This window comes from Triticum aestivum, chromosome 2D (assembly GCF_018294505.1).
Source record: "Triticum aestivum cultivar Chinese Spring chromosome 2D, IWGSC CS RefSeq v2.1, whole genome shotgun sequence".
Classification (NCBI taxonomy): domain Eukaryota; kingdom Viridiplantae; phylum Streptophyta; class Magnoliopsida; order Poales; family Poaceae; genus Triticum; species Triticum aestivum.
Genome location: NC_057799.1, coordinates 41,605,100 through 41,626,400, shown reverse-complemented (window position 1 = coordinate 41,626,400; position 21,301 = coordinate 41,605,100). Strand labels below are relative to the sequence as shown.

Sequence of the window (21,301 nt, the reverse complement as noted above, 5' to 3'; positions counted from 1 at the left end):
TAAATTCTGGCTCCGCCCTTGGCTGAGTACGAGAGATGTATGATCTGGGAGCAGAAACAAAAGCAAACAATTTGTGGGTTCCACCACATACATCTTTTTCCCTAAGGAATGTTCTGGCTGTCACTAGGCCACATGCATTGTATCATGCCAATTACCAATTTTTCTATTACATTTCTGCATGCATACACCAGTAATATTGTTGTTTGCTCTGAGTTCACTGCAAAGTACTATATACTTTTATTTTTTTTTACAAGAATCCTAGGAACAATACTGTTAAGACGTGCATTGCACGTGTATACATACTAGTATGGACAGGATAGGAGATATCTGGACGAGTGACGGCAAGATAGAAAAGACTCTCAACAAGATGACGATAACGCATTGGATCAGACAAGGGCTCACCATTAGAAGCATGAAGGTGAACATTGAGCTCCATGAGAGTCTCAACACTGCGCTCATCACTAAGATCCGCACGAGCAAGAAGATCTTGGATATACATTTCTTGAGAAATAAAAAAGTCATAAGAGGTGGAGGAAATCTCAATCCCAAGAAAGTAACTGCTCACTGAGACGGGCCTTGACAAAGGCAATGTACTCAGAATTGTCGTCAATGGTGATCATGTCATCAACATATAGAAGAAGAAGAGTGCAACCACGAGCAAAAAGGGTGGACAAACAACGTTGGATCATGAGCACTGGGCAAAAAACCAGCCGCAGTCACCACAGAGGCAAAACGCTCAAACCGAGAGCGGGCAGCTTGCTTAAGGCCATAGAAAGAGCAACGGACACGACAAATCATGACATCAAGAACTGAATACCTTGGTGGTGGTTTCATATAAACCTCCTCACACAACTCAACATTAAGAAATGCATTCTACATCAAGCTGAGACACATACCAATGGTGAACAGAGGCCATGCCGAGAAGTGTGCCGACAGTGGTCATATGGGCTACAGGAGAAAATGTATCATCGTAATCACGATCATGCTCATGCTGAAAGCCACAAGCCACAAAACGAGCTTTATAACGCTCAAGAGAACCATCAGAGGGAGTCTTAATCTTATAGACCCACTTACAAGTGATGGGACGAACACGGGGAGGAAGAGGAACCAGATGGCTGAATATAGTTCTGGTCCGCTCTGTGGCTTTCGGTACGTGTGCCACCACTGGTGCGTGTTTGGGAGGCAATCCACGTCGTGTCTCTGGATGCTTACCACCATTGGTGGACGTTTGGGCGGCGATCCACGTCAGGTCTTGGTCAGGTGTTGGTTAGACGAATCTTGGCTAGCTCGACTTGGCCATCGAGATTCGCATGCCAGGCTACACTATGCCTCCGCCCTCACGACGATCCTTCTTCACTAGATATCTATCGTGCTTCAGTTATGGTCGCGGTGTTCCCCACATCGATGTTAGGTGCTAGCATGTGAGGTCATTATCTGCATGGTCAGATCTGCCATCTCAGCAAATGCGCGATATGTGGTGTTCACTTTGATCCGCAATTCTAGTGTTGATTGGGACATTGCAGCATGACTTTTTCCCTGGCAAGTTGGTGACGGCAGCATAGAGGACTTCGTCTATGGTGGTGAATACCATGTCTCGAGTTCCGATGTGAAACCCTAGGTCTGGCCTTCATTGGTTGTACCTGGCAGTGGCGGTTTACGCTCCCTTGTTGAAAGTACTGACTGGAGAATATTCGGTCATTCTCTTCTGGACGAAAACCCATGATCTGGCATGTGTAGTTCGATCCGGCAATGACGATGTTCATGCATCACTTCCTTGCTGAAGGTATCGTTGTTAGGGTAACCTTCTCGTCGTTCGGGTGTCGTCAAAGGCAGTGCTAGTAGTTGATGTTTTGCTACAGTGAATTGTTCGCCTCGCCTTGACCCCTATGGGTCCTTTTCTTTCTTTCTTTTTTGGTTGTGTGCGTCCTAGTTGTGCGGAGGCCGGGTGTGTGATTGTTGTGTTTGTATCCGCTTGATGCAATATTATGAGTCAATAAAGAGCGCCCTTTATCGCAAAAAATGATTCCAACTTGGGGGAGGGTAATTACTGCGTGCCACATCAACATAGTACTCTCTCCGGTCTTTTTTAGTCTGCATATAAGTTTTGTTCGAAGTCAAAGTATCTCTACTTTGACCAAACTTATAATAAAATCAACATTCACAATGCGAATCAATATTGTTAGATACATTATGAAATGTAGTTTCATAGTTCATATATTAGGTATTGTAGTTGTTGATATTGTTTAAAATAAATTTAGTCAAACTTTGCAAAATTTGACTTGATCCAAATCTAATATGCGGAGTAAAAAGAACTAGAGGGAGTAGCGTTTTATCCGTAAGTTTTGTCCATAGTCGTAGCAAAGCTCGCGTAATATGGATCGGAGCAAAGAATGTTGGAAACTGGTTTAGGGTTGGGCGAGGGTTGCACTCCCAAGTCTCTTGTTGGTGGTGGCATAATCCATTCCATTATGACGTAGTGCTCCTTGCTTCTCACAAAGCATATCATGGATACAAAATGCTTGGATGGCTTTGAGCGAAAGGAGATGACCTAAACCTAAAGAGTCGGTCGCTTGGCGCCCCTCCCCCTCTCTGCTATTTTTCCGGCGGGGAATGGCTATCTAGCGGTGAAGGGTTGCGGGCGGCGCCGGGATATAGCTAGTGGCGGCCGAGGGCGCGGGGGGTGGAAGGCGAGTCGGAGAAGAAAATCTTGACTTTTCACCTGACGGTGTGGGCCAGCTGCGCTTTTCCCTTGCGCCGGAGCCCCCGATCGCCCCCCAGTGCGCCAGGTTCGGCCTGAGACCGCCGAGCAGAAAAAAGGGCCGAACCGGCGCTTTTCGTCGTCCTGAGGGCGCGACTGAGGCGTATCTTTGCGCTGGCGCCGAAAAAGTGGCCGGGGGGAGGGGCCTGTTGGGGGCGCGGCTGAAGATGCTCTACACGAAATTTAGCCGTGCACAACTCAACGTACTCTGGCAACCAGCCAAACTCGGGTGCATTGTGATCCCTTAACGCAAATGAGTGTTCTAGATTCTCGTGCGCAATGTGGTCAAATGGTTGCCCCTTGATAAATGGTTGTGATCTGGCCTCCACATCAGCGATGGACTGGCGGCAACATCTGGAACCTGTATGACAAAAGGTTATTATATTGTGAACTAATAAACAGCACAAACATATAGACTGCACACAACATTATTCTAGAGCACATGAAAAGTGGAGGGAGTAGAATGCAGCATTATGGGTTATCACAGTGCTGACAGTAAGTAGCGTACCAATATTAAAGCTTTAGTACATAGTGGGGTATGGCCATAACAATATACATCAAGAAACTAATCCAGGGGCACACAAATTTATGTGGTGCATCTCAAAACCTACAGAGCTACTTCAGCCATCAAGTCTTAGAACAGATATGCCAGAAAAGTGGTAAGAACATGGATTTGCCATCAAAGCATCTTAAAGAAGGGCTGATAGGCATATGAGGTGCCAACTTTGAAAATAACACAAGAACAGGAACCAAGATATTGCATGCGGACATCAATTATATCCACATGCACTATAAGGGTAAACTTGTCTTCTTTTTTGTATCAGTGACAAAATGTGACACTGAGGCGTTGTTCAAGCTTTTGGAATTTGCTAAACAATGTAGTTAGGCTTTAGCAAATGGAGATGCCAGTTCCCCTGGGCACCAGCAAATTGCCCTTCTGACTACTGATGAACACACTTCTTTTTCTACTTTCAAGACAAACAAAAAAAAGAACATATTTTTACGGTGCGCTCTGGACAGAAAATACAGACTCCGCCACCAACTAAATATGTTAACAATGGATTATTGCAAGAATATTACAGTCAAGCAGACAGTGCATTGCTTACCATTCCATACAAAGAAAAAATGTTGACAGCATCGACATATGAGACACCAAGTAAGATTGCATTTAAGGTAGACTTCTGACTAAGGTAGTGGCTCATGCTCCCCTGTAATGAAGAATCTGAGGGCAAAGGAGGCGACAATAACTTGACCACCATGCGGACGACATGTTCCTGAAGAAAACATGTACAATATAAATAAGATGTTTTAAAGGAAAAGTTGCCAGATAGAATTTTCAGACCCATTTCCGTGTGCTCACAAGAGTAGCCCCAGAAAACTACTCCCCCTGTCCGGAATTAGATGACACTCAAACGGATGTATCTAGTAAGTAACAAAAAGCTTCAACGACGTAGCAAATTAGAAAAATGTGCAGTTCAGAATATTTCTATGCTGAAAACATAAACTTGACCTATATTCAGAAATATAGGCTAGCCTTGCTTTTTCTAATACAGCAAAGAAATATGTACTAGAGCCATGAAGTTTGGGGCCATTTTCTGAACTATTTGCTTAAGATATGATTTTTACCAGAATCAGCATAAAGTAAATAGTGGATTTGGAAAGCATGCACAAGTCAACTCAATATTACTCTGTATACTGTTGTGGAGATCAACTCGCGAAAAATCACTAAATATTTTAACAAGACCTTAAGGAATTTGATTAGTTATTATGAACTTGTAATTTTCATGGCAAATTGGCAATGTAAGCATGTTGGGAACTCTTAACAATAAATAAAAGTAAATTACCTGAATATTCCAACCCCGCACAAGTGATGCACCGCACACAATTTTAGCTGCAGCTGACTTTTCTTGTTCTGAACCATTCAATGCGATGTGGTACAGTTTATCCAGTTCTGCAACACTGAATAGACAAAACAGAACTACAAATCAAAGAACATGACATACAGATAAGTAGGACCAGGGAAGAGCAGGGGTGAATTGAGAAGTATAATGAACTAAGAAACTAACTTTAAAAAATGGAGATTCCTGGTAGAATAATATTGAAGAAATGTGTTTTAACTTTGCTTTGCAGCAAAGATGCAGAGTACAGAAAGAAAACTGCTTTAAAATACTCGGTGGAGTGGAAAAAAACTGTTCAATTCAATGCTAGCCTCTAAAATTTCTATTTTGGTTCCAGATTTAGCTCCATATACCTTGAAGCAGGAGTAGCAATGAGAGCATTTTTCAGTGGATCAGATAGTGGAGCTCCTTGCATAAAGTTTACCCATGGCGATTCCTGGGGTAAAGATGTATTCTTTGAATGCCCCGGTAGTACAACATAACCAGGCCACAAGTAAGCAGTTGTGTCAATCAAATTCCTCGAAATACAGGCTTCAACTATAAGATGTAGCATGTTTCCAACTGAAAAATGATAGGTAGTAGGGGGGAGGATTAAAAGCTAAGACAACCAGAGATAAATATGTTTTCAAAGTATTAGTGCAACAGTATGAAAATATAAAATCAAAGAACAGCTAGCAACTAAATAATAAAACAGAATACTACCAGGATCCACTAAGCAGTCAGAAGTCAGTTTAGTTTACAAAACATGACCAAATTGCTTGCACAAATATAATACTCTACTTAGATTGACATATAATAGAAGGGTATGACATTGTTAAAAGAAGTCCAGGGAAAAAATGCCTAACAGGAAAAATCACAAATGCTCACAAGCAACATTTTTCTGAAATGCCAAGACAGATTGCATATACACAAAAATTGTCACAAATAGTAACCTCAGTGAATATTATTGAACTGTAACAACCATCAAGTATAATAAGAAAAGGTACAGGTACCAGCTTTCGTCGAAGAGTGACTCTGACCAATCATGCTAGGGTTGCCACCAACAACCTTACAGTTGGCCCTAAATATTGCAGCTTTTGAAGCCGCAGCATTGGCCACATTCACCAACGATGAAGGTGGTACAAGAAGTCCTGAATATTGCACCAAATCCTGAAGAGAAGATACAAGTCCTAGTCTTCGGGGCAGACTTTTGTTTCCTTCAGCTCTACATGCATCAGTTTCTTCCTTGAGAATTGCAGCAATTGCTAGTGGAATAAGAGCTAATAGCATGCATAATCTTGTGTCTAGATGAGGAATTGGACCCTCTAGAGGTTCTCTAGCCTAGCAACGACATCAGCGCGTGAGGAGGCCACAAAAGAAGTAAGTGATATGATTTCACCCATGATAATACATCAAAGGAAATGTTTATTACCCGCTGTACAAGACGAAGGGCAGAAATCCAAAGAGCTTTAAAAGTTTCCTGCCAACTTGCCTCATTAATTGCTTGGGCTGTCTTGGACATTTCTGAATCAAAGCAAATATGGTATTAGTCAATGAAAACCATGCCACACCTATAATAAAATTGGAAGATCTAAACATTATGATCAAAATTCATACTGCCGGTTACTATATCAAGACGACAGCACAGATATGTAAAAAGCTCTTCAGACACTAACAGTCTAACACAGATAAAAAGGTGAAATATTTCAAGTCATTATAAGCTGATCATGTGGGAGTACCTTTTATAATCTCGATAGCAGATTGAAACTGAAAACCATTGCCATTCACATGGACTGCATACACTTCAGGCCTGCTTTATATAGAAAGCCCAACAGTCGACAACATCCTGCTGCAATTATCAGCTAGCTACATAGTGAAAGAGAAAAAAAACAAAGCCTCCAGCCTGAACTTAATGCTGATATCACCTGTGATTGCAATCGCAATCAGTCCCGCATTTCTGCAAAAAGGGCCTGTAGAATGTACATATGGGGTCTGTGATTGCATTACCTGAACTTACAATACTTGAACCAAAATGTCCACGATAAACAGAGCAGCTAATAACAACTCATTTCAAGTTATCCAAAAACACAATACTGGAAAGATTCAGGCAAGAATGTTCCTGCTGATATTACACATCCAGACACAGACTTCACATGCAAAAATGCTGATATTACACATCCAGACACAGACTTCAGAGATATATTACTGCAAGAATGTTGATATTACACATCCAGACACAGAAGTCTTCAGAGATTCAGGCAAGAATATTCATGCTGATATTACACATGCCAATAGGGAGCCATGCTGATATTACACATCAAGACACTGATTGCTACTACGGAAATTCACATACTTCAATACATATGCGAGCCTTAATCAATGGAACAAAAGGCCATTCAACCTCTACTATTTTTCTATCGAGTACAAGGTACTTATCTACATGCACACTCTGTTGTCTTCCAAGCTTCAAGTTGCCTTTGACATGTATACGACATCCGACGGGAAGGGCCAAAACATGTCTAAGTAAACGGACTTCAAATTTTGTCTGACCGACAGGATATACAAGGGCTCGACTTTTCAAGATCGTAAATTTGGCGTCATAGCCTTCAACGGATAGCGTAAGTATACCTCGGACCTCACTGGCATCCAAGGGACCATCAAAAGCAAACCTAACTGTAGATCTAAGAGCATTGGTAAATGTAATGGAGGTGAGGTTTATGAAGCCACCTCTTATGGATATTAAGCTGCAACGTGGATTATCCATATAATCGTCATCCAAACACAGGGTTGTCTCAAATATTGTATCAGGGAATTCAGAATCTTCCGAACTGAAAGATGACTCAATAGGCACATCGATCTCAAAAATCCAACAACCTGCATGAGCAGTCATAGGACGGGTCGGTCCTCTCAGAATAAGAGAATCCTGCATGTATATATTGTAAAAAAATCAGCAAAGAATACACCAAAATAGCTAAAAGAAAAACATGATTACTTTATGAATAAACATCATACGGTGAAATCAGCTGCGATTTTTCCGGTATGCTTTGACAGCCACTTGGAGCGCCGACGAATAAACTTTTCCTTATTTGCTTCATTTGACTCGTATACTAGAGTACCACCCTGATCATCATAAAGTACAATGGTACTTATCAAGCTTAAGTTGGTGTGAACCGCAAAAATTTCAAAAAGGGTCTGGCCAGTATAAACTGCTGTTGATGGGGTAGGTATGCTGGTCATATAATCCTCAATCGAACTCCCAGCAACAGGGCCAGATGAAGTTTCATGTGCTAATGACATCACCTGACCCAAACCAGTTCCATTTGCCTGCACACTTCTTCTACTGATGATCGGAAGTTCAAGACCACTTTTTGTGAGGCTCTGGCTGATCTTAGGCTGAAGAAAATTCTTGCCAACGATCAATCCTGTCAGGAAAGCCATATGGACTTTGCTGGTCTCAGTTATCTCCGGTCTGCAATGATCATAATTTAACTTTTGGGTTCCACCATCATGGCCACCGCCCAGATTATCATCAGACCTGTCAAGTGATCCAGATCCAGACATCTTTGATTTCTTGTCCTTAGCAGGCTGTCCACGACTTGATTCAGGTGTTTGTTGGTCTACGTCATCACCGCCAGAGTCATCTGATCCTTTGCCATCATTACCAGGTGCCATGGGTCTATTCTCAATAGCTCCAGGACCCTTTGCGTTAAGAACGAGATTAAGCACCTTAAATGCTTCTTGAGTAAATAGCCGGATTTTGTCATCCTTAGAATTGTTCGCACCAGTCCGGACCTTGACAGAGTAGGCCCCCCAAAGCATCATGTGCTTAAACAGGAGTTTTGTCAGGGTGGAATGCGACTCCTTCCAGTTTTGGTTCACTGACAGGAACAGGGTAACAAGGCGTGACACCTCAGCTAAAATTACAGCATCCCGAGCTAATGCCTCTAGCATTTCTCGAACCATCTCTTGCTTTACAGCTTCACTCACATTATGATCTGCCAGAATGTTATGGTCATATCTTGACAGCGCTCCAATGCCGCGTGAAAAATACTCCATGTTCAGAACTATTTCCAACATTCTATCTTCAGTAGTTACACCTTCTGGAAGAGGATCCGGTTTTTCATAGTTCGTGAGACTTGGATAGTCCCTACCGAATCCAAGTGGAAGAGAACCTTCGATCATTCGCATAGAGTTATGCTCCACAAGCTCATAAATTTGACCCTTGCTATTACTAAAAGCAGATAGATAACAGTTATCACTCCGCAAGTAATGCACGACTGGATGAACTCCTTCGACTGGAGGACCATCTTCCAGCACGTTAACCAACATCCATCTAGGTGGATGTTCATTTGGCTTCTGAATCTCCAATAGACGGCAGGAGTCTTCTCCATGTCGATACGTCTGCCTCTGTGCATGATCAGACAACCTATCACTGAAGTAATTGACGAAATTTCCGAGAGCACCGTCTTGGCTTGGGTTAAAATAGATAACTTCACTCTGTTTAGGATCCAATGCTTTTAGAAGGCTGTTCGCAACAAGAAATATTTAGACAGAGTTATCTTTCAAACTGAAGCTAGTCTAAATAATCTAATACACAAAACAATAAGGAAGGATGGCAATGCAAATGCATAGAAATGATTATTTGAATAAAGCATCTTAGTTATACATTACAAATGGAAAATAAACGCATTTTTAATTTAACAGATGTGACTACTGCATCACTCCATCAAGGCATGGAAAGAAATATAGGTAGAAGGGTATATCAACGAAAAAGTCCTAGGTTTCGTTCTAATGAAAAAAAGATACCTTTATAGTGTTACGTAATGGAAGGAGAAATTAAACTCTAGGATGTGTCCCAGAATTACCTTTTGGGTTTTTTCACTTGGTTTAGCTTGTCAATCCAGTTTTGTATATCTTTACATGTTAGGGAAGGAGGAACTTCATATATTGAGATTGACCCCTGCTCTTTCAGCCTGTTGTCAAGCCAGCTGCATGCTTGCACAGCTTCGGTCTGCATGAGAAATAAAAATAAGTGTAGCCCCACATATCTAAACATGAATATTCACAAATACATCTAGACATTGGATCAAACGCACTTAGTAATAACGATCCAGTACTGGATAGACAGGGAACAGTACAGCACATACTTGTATTTATATATAATAGGATGGAGCAAATATATTGCAATTTGCAATCATAAAATAAACATCTATAGCAGTATGCTAACAAAATCCATAATTATACTTCAAAAAACTCGCATTACCTTTCTTTTTTTGTCGAGAAATGGGTCAGCTGAGTCAACCCGAGAGATTTCCCATATCGACCTTCGCAGCGTCTTCACCAGATCATCTCTCTCGAATGCACGTTTCCGTGCATTGATTCTTTTGGTTACCTACATCAAGAAACACCAGTGATTCAATCCATTTGCAATGTAACCAACAACATAACAGAAAAGACTGCATCTCGTACCGTCTGCAGATCTTTAGTCAATTTGCTGTAGTACTCTGCTGGTGATTCAGCACAATCAGTAGGAGCATTCAGCATCTTTTCAATTATAGGTATAAGAGTCCAGTCTTCAGAATCTGTAGTGAGCTCATCTTTGTATTTTTCCGGCTCAGCATCGTATTTTTCGCGCTCATCTCTGAGTTTCTTGCATACAGCACTGAACAATCTTCTACACGATTCACCTGGGTCCTTCTCTTTCTTCGCCTACAGCAAAAAAGATAGACGTTGTCAGTCAAAAAAAATGTTCAAAAGCAAGCAATGAGACTGATGAGACAATGCAACAATATAATTACAGTAGTTAGCTATTCAAGGACTATGACTGATCCACTGCATGCTCCTGTAATAGACATTATATACAGGTAAAGAACTAATTAATTCGTCATACTGCAGCTGCTTCAGGGTCGACCCAAAGCCTCAAAGGGCCGGTAGCTAGCAGGTACGTGTGGTTCTTTTTAAAACCCTGATGGTCGGGGCGAGCGTGCTCCTCCACCCGCCAAGAGATGTAGCTGCTTTTGCACTTCTAGGTTCAGCAGCGGCACAGGCACAGGGACACGGAAGGAGCAGCCGCCTCCAATGGGTTTTCGTGTGAAGGCCCAAATACAAAAACTCTAGAAATTGTATCCCCAAAATTTTGGAGCTCAAAAGTTGAAATGAAAGAAGGTGAAGACTCACCTTGCTGCCGTCGTGTGTGGCCATCGTCCCATGTGCTGCGAGCAGACTCTTGCCGTCGTGTGAAGTTGAAATAACACTTACAGTCAGATGCTTATTAGACGCAGTTGCAGGAGAAATTTGTTCATTCACATTAGTATCCTCAATGGTAGACAGACTTTTTTGAGGTAAATCAGAAGGGTCAGAAATCCTAAATTAGAACAGTGTCAAAACAAGGAAAAACAAAATGTCAGTATATAGGAAATGCAGTACAAAAGTAAACAGTCTTTTCATCTAACTATGGCACTGCCAAGTTTCAACAAAAAAACTACCTGGCAAGATAATAAATCATTAGTTTCCCTTCACTAGTCAAACAAAGTAGAAGATGTTGAGGGGCAACCTCCTTCTGTTCAGGTCCAACCAGTACTGTGATCTTCTGAAATAATGAAACATTCTCCACACCAAACCCCAATAAAACATTGTCATCACCATTTTCTGAAAGCCAAAAGAAGTATGTTATTTTCAAAACAATGAATAGGGTATTTTATTGTGGTTTTCTGAGTTATGTCAAACCTTGCAGATCAATCCTAGGGCTATAGTTATCCTCCACCATTTTGAGGTATACCACAGTTCTTTCCTCATCAGTTCTAGATGGCCATTTTAAAAGAGAAATGTGATCATCAGTGCTCTTTTTATTTGTAACAACCAGGAGATCCCTGTCAAATTACACAAATATATCAGACATGACAACAGTAACAAGATAATGACAGAATCCATCTTGCAAATACCCTTTTCAAATATTTTATCTATCTGTATGGTACTATGGTGCACTCTGTTAAATAATTATTCCCGACGTAGAGACTTCCCTTACAGTATTTATGGGGAAAACGATTTTTTCCAACACCACCATGCACACAAAGTACATGAAATAAACAATAGCTAGATTATAGAAGTATTATTGAATAAAGAATGTTGAGTCCGGTTTTGCATACCAGCGATGCAGATAGCCCAATAGCAGATTTGGTCCAACTCCAGATGGTAAAATATCATTCATTATACCTCTGAAAACATCATAGCTAAAAACAACTGGCTTGCTTGAGCTCTATAAGGCATTAAGAAAGCAACAACATTAACTTCAGCCAGTCAGTACAGAAATTCAGAAGTCAAAGGGGGCACAAACTAGAATATCTTAGTAAATATGTTTTGTTATACAATACAAAAGGGTCATCGCATATAGCTGAGTTTTCCTTCGTAAGTTAAATATACGTGATCATATCCATTACAGAACCTAATAGGCAATAGCCCAATACATCTTGATTTTAGCATGGCATTCCTACATCTTTTCAGGATAAATTTATGCAAAACCAAATATCAGTTCAGCAATTTTGGATACATATATGTGCAAGTAGCTTACTAATGGACTCTGCTCCCAAGGAGTTACAAGTGACAACTGCCACTTCAAAAGATTAGTCTTCATAAAGAACAATCTACAAGTCAGTGACAATATTAATATTATTACCACATCCCACAAGCCTGAGATCTCTTTGGCAGCAGGCACAGTATGGCCCAAAGGGTGCTTTCATTCCTAGATTTCAGCATAATTTGCCAACATGTGCAGAGTGAAAACACCATTTCTCACACACAGACAACCAACAATAAAATGAAAATCAAGACTATCATTCAGATAATGGAGATACATCTGATTCATTAAGCTAATGGGTTACTGTCATAGATTATTACTCTAATAATATGTGGTTACTGTCATAGAAAATTTCAATCGTTACTAGCACTTTCGAATGTGAATCTAATGGGATCACTTTTCTGTCATATAAATTGTGTTTTGAAGGATAATACCATAAGTATTTGATTTACATTTCTTAAACACATACAACTATTGACCACACTTAGTCTTGTGTGCATAAATATGTTTTAAAATACATATTTGCCAAATTGAGGTAGCTTTACCCAAGAATGTTCCCAGAAAGAACATTTAGCAAATGACACATTCACCAAAGAAACACCATACAACAAAATGTGAATCAAAAGAGGAGAAGCAGCCAGAACTAGAAGAACAATTCACCTCGAAAAATGTATCTCCTCCGCTTCTTATAACTTGTACCAGATAAGCCTCTTCATTGCTTTCTTCATTCAATCGAACACAACCAACAACAATGCTATCATCGCGAACCCACCCGATGGAATCCACTGATGAAATTTTGAAAATATAACATCAACAAAGAATCATGGTAACATCTACTACTAAACATGATTTGATGTATTGAGTGGTGTATCTGCAAGGACAAGAGTAAATAATACTAAATCGATGAATCTAATGATTGGAGAAGTAGAGTGTGCACCACAAAGATCATGGGATGAATGTTGAAACCAAACTTCACTATATTGTTTCCTAATATCATCTCAAAATTTCCTACGGAACTTTGCGTCTTTGTTGATGGTTCTTCGATATATAATTTCAGAAGATGGCTATGATACAAATTTTAGCCTGTGGTGCACTTCACAAACATTTTTTACACCATGTTGTTCATCCTGCAATGTGATCATATTTGTGAGCTGTGTGTTGCTCGCTCATTTTGCACCTAAAAATAACCATGCTTACTAGCACGATCTACTACAGACTAAAAATCAATTTACAAGGAAAAGAACATTATCGTGAGTCAACTCTCAGGGTAGCAACATAATCATATTTATGAAACTGCATTATGTTAGTGCCGGATTCAGCCACGAGGTCATCAGGCATAACTGCATATCCTTACAGAACTGGGGAAGGGGTGACTGTATACAGAAAATAACAGCAAGAAAATTGGAGCAACCCAACAATTCAATATATACCTGAGACATATACCAAAAACCAAAAAGGAGACTCATTACCTTTGATGTCAGTGCCCTCTGAATCACTATCAGGCCACAACTGAAACAAGAGGGCCATGCAACATGTTTCCTTCAAATCTGGCAATAATATCCTGAGTGAATTCTTTCTTGCCACAGCAATATGGTTCCCGTCCTTGGAACAGTCAACTACATATATTTCAGAAAGATGGCAAACTTCAGCACAACCAAGACGATGATGAGTAACTTCAATTACAACACAAAAAGAAATGTCTTAGCAAGTTCTGAAGGACAACACATATCAGCCCCAAAGTGAGCCGGTGCCTGAAGATGGATGCTGCGCTGCACCCAAGACAGATACTACATTTTGTACCAGCATTATTGTCATACAGCCCTCTACCAATACTAATCAGGTTGATTTTGTAAAGCCTAAGCGTTACAAAGAATAATACCTTTATTTTTTTTTGGGGGTTGGGGGGGGGGGGGGGGTACCCAACAGGAGTGGTACATATTATAGCACTATTACATTAATTTCTTGTTGTATTGATCCTCAATAATGTAGCAGTCGAACAATTGACATGCTCTATGATATAAGTACTCATATGTCAAAATCAATGGATTATTAAAAGCTAACCACTTGCTTTTCTAACAAACCAAATGACAGGTATCCTAGAGCATGATTTCTGGTCATATGGTAGAAGTTACATAAGTCAAAGAATGTTAACCCAGGAAAAGGGTAGGAAAAGATACAAACCAGCATCAACATTTTCCATTATATCCTTCAGGCCTTGCCCCAAACTCCCATGAGATAATCCACCATTCGAGAGTACAATATAGGCATTATCTAGCCATTTGAAATCTTTGACACTGCCAGATCGTCCCATGCTACATGATGATGACGGCTTGATATCCTGTATAGCAAAATTATTAGACAACAGTAATCATGGAAAAGGCAGCTACTGTTGAAAACAGTAAAACTACGATTTATTATACAGCAACACAGACCATATCCAGCACCGGGATCAACAAGCACTCAACCAGTAAAACTGGTGATTGCCAGGAATCGCCAAAGCATTAAAAAACTGATAAACACCGTCAATGCCATTAGCTCATTAGTCATTACTACCAGCTTGTTCTTACACAAATATCTAACTCGGAACATGCTGTGAAAAAATGCACTGCAACAGAACAGATAATCCCATTCTAATGTTCTATTGTGGTATTGTCCTGTTACGCTGCCCTGGGCTGACATTGCATTGTTCACACGATTTTGTGGGGAACTGGAAAAGATGGTCCAACCTTGTCAGTGAACAAGGAAGTAGCCGAGAAGAACTGGATCTCGCTGCCCGTGCAGGCAGCTAGCACGGACTGGTCGCGGGAGAGCGCTAGGAGAGTGACGCCGGGGAGGGGCACGTCGGTGACGCAGCAGTCCTGGGCGCAGCGGGTGCTCGCCTTGCCCTTCTCCCTGGCCTCCTTGCTGGCCTCGATCAACGCCTTCGTCCTCGCGGCGATAAACCCTGGAAACAGAGAGCGGGAAACCCTAGGCGGTGAGGTCGACAGGAATGCAGAGGCGGACGCTTGGCTTGGTCGGTGATTCGGGGCAGCTTACCGTCGGGGTGAGCGAGGAAGACGGCGGCGTGGCCGTCCGAGACAGCGAGCGGGCGCGCGGGAGGGGACTGGAGGTCGAAGAGGGGGAGCGGGGCGGAGGCGGGGGGCAGGACGGGGATGGGGTCGCCGACGAGGCAGAAGACGAAGTCGGTGGTGCCGTCCCTCTGGCCCTCGACCTCGTCGGAGAGGTCCAGCTCGCGGGGCGCCGCCATGGCCGGCGGTGGCGGCCGGGGCCTAGGGTTCGGGAAGTTAGGAGGGGGCGATCGCGCGGCGGGCGGACGATTTTGGTGGTGTTTGGTGTTTTCTAGTACCTAGGACTTTTTGAAAAGACTCTTAAGGAGGTGCTTCTAAGGACCCTGTTTGGTTTGCTAGGGACTTTTAGGGACTTTTTTAGTCCCAACACAACAGTTTCGATCACGTTTGTTTGTCGCTGTGTCCCCTTTGGCAAAAATTCGTGTTTTGATCCTTTTGGTCAAGTTTCGATCTGATCTCGGTTCGGACTTTTTTTTAAATCTGACCCCTTTTTTCTACTGTTAGGGGGCTCGGCGGTAGGCTGTTCCACAACCTTTGGCGGTAAGAAATTAATCCACATCAGCACCCTAAATGGCCGTCGTCCCCCTCTGTCCCACCCTACCGCCATAGGTCCTGGCGGTAGCTTGTCTTACCCTACCGCCAGGGACCCCAACGGTAGGGTCTGGGCACTTAAGCTACGGGTCGGCCGCCCCACCCCCACCCAGCCGCCCGAAGAACTGTCGGTTCTTCTCTCTCGCCCCCTCTCTCATCTCCTCCACTCCCCCCCTCGGATCTTCTTCGTTTTTTCACCGTCTTGCGGATCGAGATGGCACGGAAATCAGAAAAGTAAGCTCCTCCAATCCTTCCAATTAGTTTTAGTCAAATAGCTTCCGATTCGTCGCATTATTTGATTCAAATCACCCCTATTTTTGAACTAGATTTAATTTTTTTTGTACCATAGGATTGTTTTAGGTTGATTCTAGATGTTCTATTGTGTTGGATATGAACTCTAATCACTAGTTCAAATGGTAGTGTGAAGATGAACCCTAGTTTATTTTTTTTTTGGAGGAATTTGTTTTGCTATGATGCATGTTGGAGGAATTTGTTTTGATATGATGCATGATGTATAGTGGATGTTGTTTGATGAAATATGCTTAAGATGAACCCTAGTTCATGTTTTTTGTTTTTGAAAAAAAGATGGTATGATGCATGTTGGATGATTTAACTCATATGTTTGTTTTGCTATGATGCATGTTGATATGATGTGATGCATGATGTATAGCGGATGTTGTTGAAGAAATTTATATGAATGAATTAATCATGTGGATGTTATATTTTTTTTATGTGTATGCTTATGATTATAATGCTTATGTTTATGCATTAAGTATATCATCATGGTGATGTGGTTGAATATGATTTGTTAACTAGTTTGAAGAAGAACCTAGTTTGAAGGTGAACCTAGTTTGAATATAATATGATTGATGTTAGTTGAACGGTTGAATAGGATATGATGATTATATGTTGATAACTAAATGTTGTTGTTTCAGGAGGCCCCGCTTTGGTCCGGCGGTCGGCACTAATTACACTATGCTTGACCCGGCATTCGATAACGGTCATCGCACACGTTACATCGAGAACGGAGTGGTAAATAACAATGATCAATGTCTTGCATCAAAATTTTGGCTTCCCAAAAGTTTGTTACTAACTATTTTTGTGTGCACATTGATAGATGCTTCTGAAGGAAATATGCCCTAGAGGCAAATAAAGTTGTTATTTTATATTTCCTTATTCATGATAAAGGTTTATTGTTCATGCTAGAATTGTATTAATCGGAAACTTAAATACATGTGTGAATACATAAACAAATACCGTGTCCCTAGTGAGCCTCTACTTGACTAGCTCGTTGACCAAAGATGGTTAAGGTTCCCTAACCATGGACATGAGTTGTCATTTGATAACGGGATCACATCATTAGGAGAATGTTGTGATGGACAAGACCCATCTGTTAGCTTAGCATAATGATCACTCAGTTTATTGCTACTGCTTTCATATATATCAAATGCATATTTCTTTGACTATGAGATCATGCAACTCCCGGATACCGGAGGAATATCTTGTGTGCTATCAAATGTCACAACGTAACTGGATGATTATAAAGATGCTCTACAGGTATCTCCGAAGGTGTTTTGTTGGGTTGGCATGAATCGAGATTAGGATTTGTCACTCCGAGTATCGGAGAGGTATCTCTGGGCCCTCTCGGTAATACACATCATAATAAGCCTTACAAGCAAATGATTATTAAGTTAGTCACGGGATGATGTATTACGAAACAAGTAAAGAGACTTGCCGGTAACAAGATTGAACTAGGTATGAAGATACCGACGATCGAATCTCGGGCAAGTAACATACCGATGGACAAAGGGAATAACGTATGTTGTCATAACGGTTCGACCGATAAAGATCTTCGTAGAATATGTAGGAGCCAATATGAGCATCCAGGTTCCGCTATTGGTTATTGATTGGAGAAGTGTCTCCGTCATGTCTACATAGTTCTCGAACCCGTAGGGTCCGCACGCTTAACGTTCGATGACGATTTAGTATTATATGAGTTATGTGATTTGGTGACCGAATGTTGTTCGGAATCCCGGATGAGATCACGAACATGAAGAGGAGTCTCGAAATGTTCGAGAGGTAAAGATTGATATATAGGATGATAGTATTCAGGCACCGGAAGTGTTTCAGAATGTATTGGGTATTTATCAAAGTACGGGGGGTTACCGGAACCCCCGGGGGAAGATATGGGCCATATGGGCCGTAAGAGGGGAGCACACCAGCCCACAAGGGGTGGCGCGCCGCCCCTTAGGCAGGAGGCCGAATTGGAGAAGGAATAAAGGGGGTTCGCCCCCCCTCCCTTTCCTTTCTCTCTTCCCCTTCCCTTTTCTCTCCGATGAAATATGGTAAGGGGTGAATTGGGGAGGAACCCCAAGTAGGATTCGGCCTACTTGGGGCGCCCCTTGGCTGCCTCTCCACCCCTTCCACCTATATATATGCGGGGAGGGGGCGCCTAGAACACACAACATCGATTGTTAGCCGTGTGCGACACCCCCCTCCACAGTTTACGCCTCCGATCATATCTTTGTAGTGCTTAGGCGAAGCCCTGCTTGGATCACTTCACCATCACCATCACCACGCCGTCGTGCTGACGGAACTCATCCACTACCTCGACACCTTGCTGGATAAGGAAGGCGAGCGACATCATCGCGCTGAACGTGTGCAGAACTCGGAGGTGTCGTACGTTCGGTACTTGATCGGTCGGAGCTAGAAGAAGTTCGACTACATCAACCGCGTTGTCAAACGCTTCCGATTTCGGTCTACAAGGGTACGTAGATATACTCTCCCCCGGTTGCTATGCATCTCCATGGATAGATCTTGTGTGAGCGTAGGAATTTTTTTGAAATTGCATGCTCCATTTCCCAACAGTGGCATCCGAGCTAGGTCTATGCGTAGATGATATGCACGAGTAGAACACAAAGAGTTGTGGGCGGTGATCGTCATACTGCTTACCACCAATGTCTTATTTTGATCCGGCGGTATTGTTGGATGAAGCGGTCCGGACCAACCTTACATGACCACATTCATGAGACCGGTTCCACCGACAAACATGCAACTAGTTTTGCATAAAGGTGGCTGGCGGTTGTCTGTTTCTCCTACTTTAGTTGAATCGAATTTGACTGCGACCGGTCCTTGTTGAAGGTTAAAACAGCAAACTTGATAAATCACCGTTGTGGTTTTGATGCGTAGGTAAGGACGGTTCTTGCTAGAAGCCCGTAGCAGCCACGTAAAACTTGCAACAACAAAGTAGAGGACGTCTAACTTGTTTTTGCAGGGCATGTTGTGATGTGATATGGTCAAGACATGATGTGATATACATTATTGTATGAGATGATCATGTTTTGTAAAATATCTGACAACCGGCAGGAGCCTTATGGTTGTCTCTTTATTGTATGAAATGCAAACACCATGTAATTGCTTTACTTTATCACTATGCGTTAGCGATAGTTGTAGAAGCAATAGTTGGCGAGACGACCACGACGCTACCATGGAGATCAAGGTGTCGAGCCGGTGACGATGGAGATCATGACGATGCTTTGGAGATGGAGATCAAAAACACAAGATGATGATGGCCATATCATGTCACATATTTTGATTGCATGTGATGTTTCTATGCATCTTATTTTGCTTAGTACGGTGGTAGCATTATAAGATGGTCCCTTAACTTAAATTTCAAGGTATAAGTGTTCTCCCTGAGTATGCACCGTTGCGACAGTTCGTCGTGCTGAGACACCACGTGATGATCGGGTGTGATAGGCTCTACGTTCACATATAGCGGGTGCAAGACAGTTTTGCACATGCGGAATACTCGGGTTAAATTTGACGAGCCTGGCATGTACAGACATGGCCTCAGAACACTAGACACCGAAAGGTCGAACGTGAATCATATAGTAGATATGATCAACATAGAGATGTTCACCATTGATGACTGATACGTCTCCAACATATCTACTTTTCCTAACGCTTTTCCTCTTGTTTTGGACTCTAATTTGCATGATTTGAATGAAACTAACCCCGGACTGATGCTTTTTTTAGCAAAACTACCATACTGTTGTTTTTGTGCAGAAATAAAAGTTCTCGGAATGGAACGAAACTTTGCGAGGAATTTTTATACAACAAAAGAGAATTTATGGAGCCAAGAGCCACCTGAGGGGGGCACCTTGGTGGGCCCAACCCACCAGGGCGCGCCTGCCCCCTAGGTGCGCCCAGGTGGGTTGTCCCCACCTGGTGGCCCCGCATACCCTGAAACCGACGCTATAAAATCCTATTTTTCCAGAAAAAATCAGGGAGAAAGAATTATCGCGATCCACGAGATGGAGCCACCGTCACCTCCTGTTCTTCATCGGGAGGTCAGGTCTGGAGTCCGTTTGGGGCTCCAGAGAGGGGGATCTTTGTTCTTCGTCATCACCAACCCTTCTCCGTCGCCAATTCCATGATGCTCCCCACCGGGAGTGAGTAATTCCTTCGTAGGCTCGCTGGTCGGTGAGGAGTTGGATGAGATTCATCATGTAATCGAGTTAGTTTTGTTAGGGCCTAATTCCTAGTATCCATGTTCTGAGATTGGTGTTGCTATGACTTTGCCATGCTTAATGCTTGTCACTTTGGGCCCGGGTGCCATGATTTCAGATCTGAACTGTTTATGTTATCACCATTATATCCATGTTCTAGATCTGATCTTGCAAGTTATAGTCACCTACTACGTGTTATGATCCGGCAACCCCGGAGTGACAATAGTCGGGACCACTCCCGGTGATGACCATAGTTTGAGGAGTTCATGTATTCACCGTGTGTTAAGGCTTTGTTCTGGTTCTCTATTAAAAGGAGGCCTTAATATCCCTTAGTTTCCAATTGGACCCCGCTGCCACGGGAGGGTAGGACAAAAGATGTCATGCAAGTTCTTTCCATAAGCACGTATGACTATTTACGGAATACATGCCTACATTATATTTATGAACTGGAGCTAGTGCCGTATCGCCCTAGGTTATGCTGTCACATGATGAATATCATCCAACAAATTACCCATCCAATGCCTACGAATTTATCTTATATTGTTCTTGCTAAGTTACTACTGCTATCTTTACTGTTGCACTTGCTACAAAACTACTGCTATCACTGTTACCGTTACCATTGTTGCTGTCACTATTATCAAAACTATCATATTACTTTGCTACTGATCACGTTGTTGCAGATAACTAATCTCTAGGTGTGGTTGAATTGACAACTCAGCTGCTAATACCTTCAAATATTCTTTGGTTCCTGTTGGGGATATAACTATTAGTATGACCCGCCCAGGAGGGGCCGGGTTATACCTATGACGATTCCTGAAGCCCAAGACGATACTTGGAGATGGCGGCTTAGTTAAGGGCCCAAAGCCCAAAGCGCGACTTAAGGCCCGTAGAGATAAACCGCCATGTGTATATAACTTGTATTGTAA

General features: G+C 42.2%; 2 protein-coding genes across 2 annotated transcripts; both read right to left on the bottom strand.

The window, feature by feature from the left end:
- Positions 1 to 3,020: 3,020 nt before the first annotated feature.
- LOC123055610 (mediator of RNA polymerase II transcription subunit 33A-like) lies at positions 3,021 to 6,438 on the bottom strand. The gene is made up of 7 exons (XM_044479553.1): positions 6,375 to 6,438; positions 6,068 to 6,159; positions 5,649 to 5,976; positions 5,010 to 5,217; positions 4,603 to 4,717; positions 3,865 to 4,032; positions 3,021 to 3,119 (listed from the first exon to the last, which is right to left on the bottom strand). The coding sequence occupies exons 2-7, from the start codon at positions 6,155 to 6,157 to the stop codon at positions 3,021 to 3,023; spliced, it is 1,008 nt and encodes a 335-aa protein (XP_044335488.1). The 5' UTR covers positions 6,158 to 6,159; positions 6,375 to 6,438.
- Positions 6,439 to 6,803: 365 nt separating this feature from the next.
- LOC123051428 (uncharacterized) lies at positions 6,804 to 15,556 on the bottom strand. Its single transcript, XM_044474292.1, has 14 exons — positions 15,245 to 15,556; positions 14,935 to 15,152; positions 14,390 to 14,546; positions 13,678 to 13,824; positions 12,869 to 12,993; positions 11,781 to 11,890; positions 11,362 to 11,504; positions 11,121 to 11,283; positions 10,813 to 10,999; positions 10,105 to 10,344; positions 9,899 to 10,027; positions 9,501 to 9,646; positions 7,648 to 9,160; positions 6,804 to 7,558 (listed from the first exon to the last, which is right to left on the bottom strand). Exons 1-14 carry the CDS (start codon positions 15,453 to 15,455, stop codon positions 6,971 to 6,973), a joined length of 4,077 nt encoding a protein of 1,358 aa, XP_044330227.1. The 5' UTR covers positions 15,456 to 15,556; the 3' UTR covers positions 6,804 to 6,970.
- Positions 15,557 to 21,301: the final 5,745 nt, after the last annotated feature.

Excerpts from the sequence above, each read along its gene's own strand:
- LOC123055610 (XM_044479553.1), bottom strand. The coding sequence starts at position 6,157 with ATGTCCAAGACAGCCCAAGCAATTAATGAGGCAAGTTGGCAGGAAACT. Across the intron at positions 5,977-6,067 it reads CCCTTCGTCTTGTACAGCGG|GCTAGAGAACCTCTAGAGGG; the intron begins GTAATAAACATT and ends TGTCGTTGCTAG. Across the intron at positions 4,718-5,009 it reads ATTGCTACTCCTGCTTCAAG|TGTTGCAGAACTGGATAAAC; the intron begins GTATATGGAGCT and ends TTGTCTATTCAG.
- LOC123051428 (XM_044474292.1), bottom strand. The coding sequence starts at position 15,455 with ATGGCGGCGCCCCGCGAGCTGGACCTCTCCGACGAGGTCGAGGGCCAG. Across the intron at positions 14,547-14,934 it reads CTTCCTTGTTCACTGACAAG|GATATCAAGCCGTCATCATC; the intron begins GTTGGACCATCT and ends TTTGCTATACAG. Across the intron at positions 11,000-11,120 it reads ATGATTTATTATCTTGCCAG|GATTTCTGACCCTTCTGATT; the intron begins GTAGTTTTTTTG and ends GTTCTAATTTAG.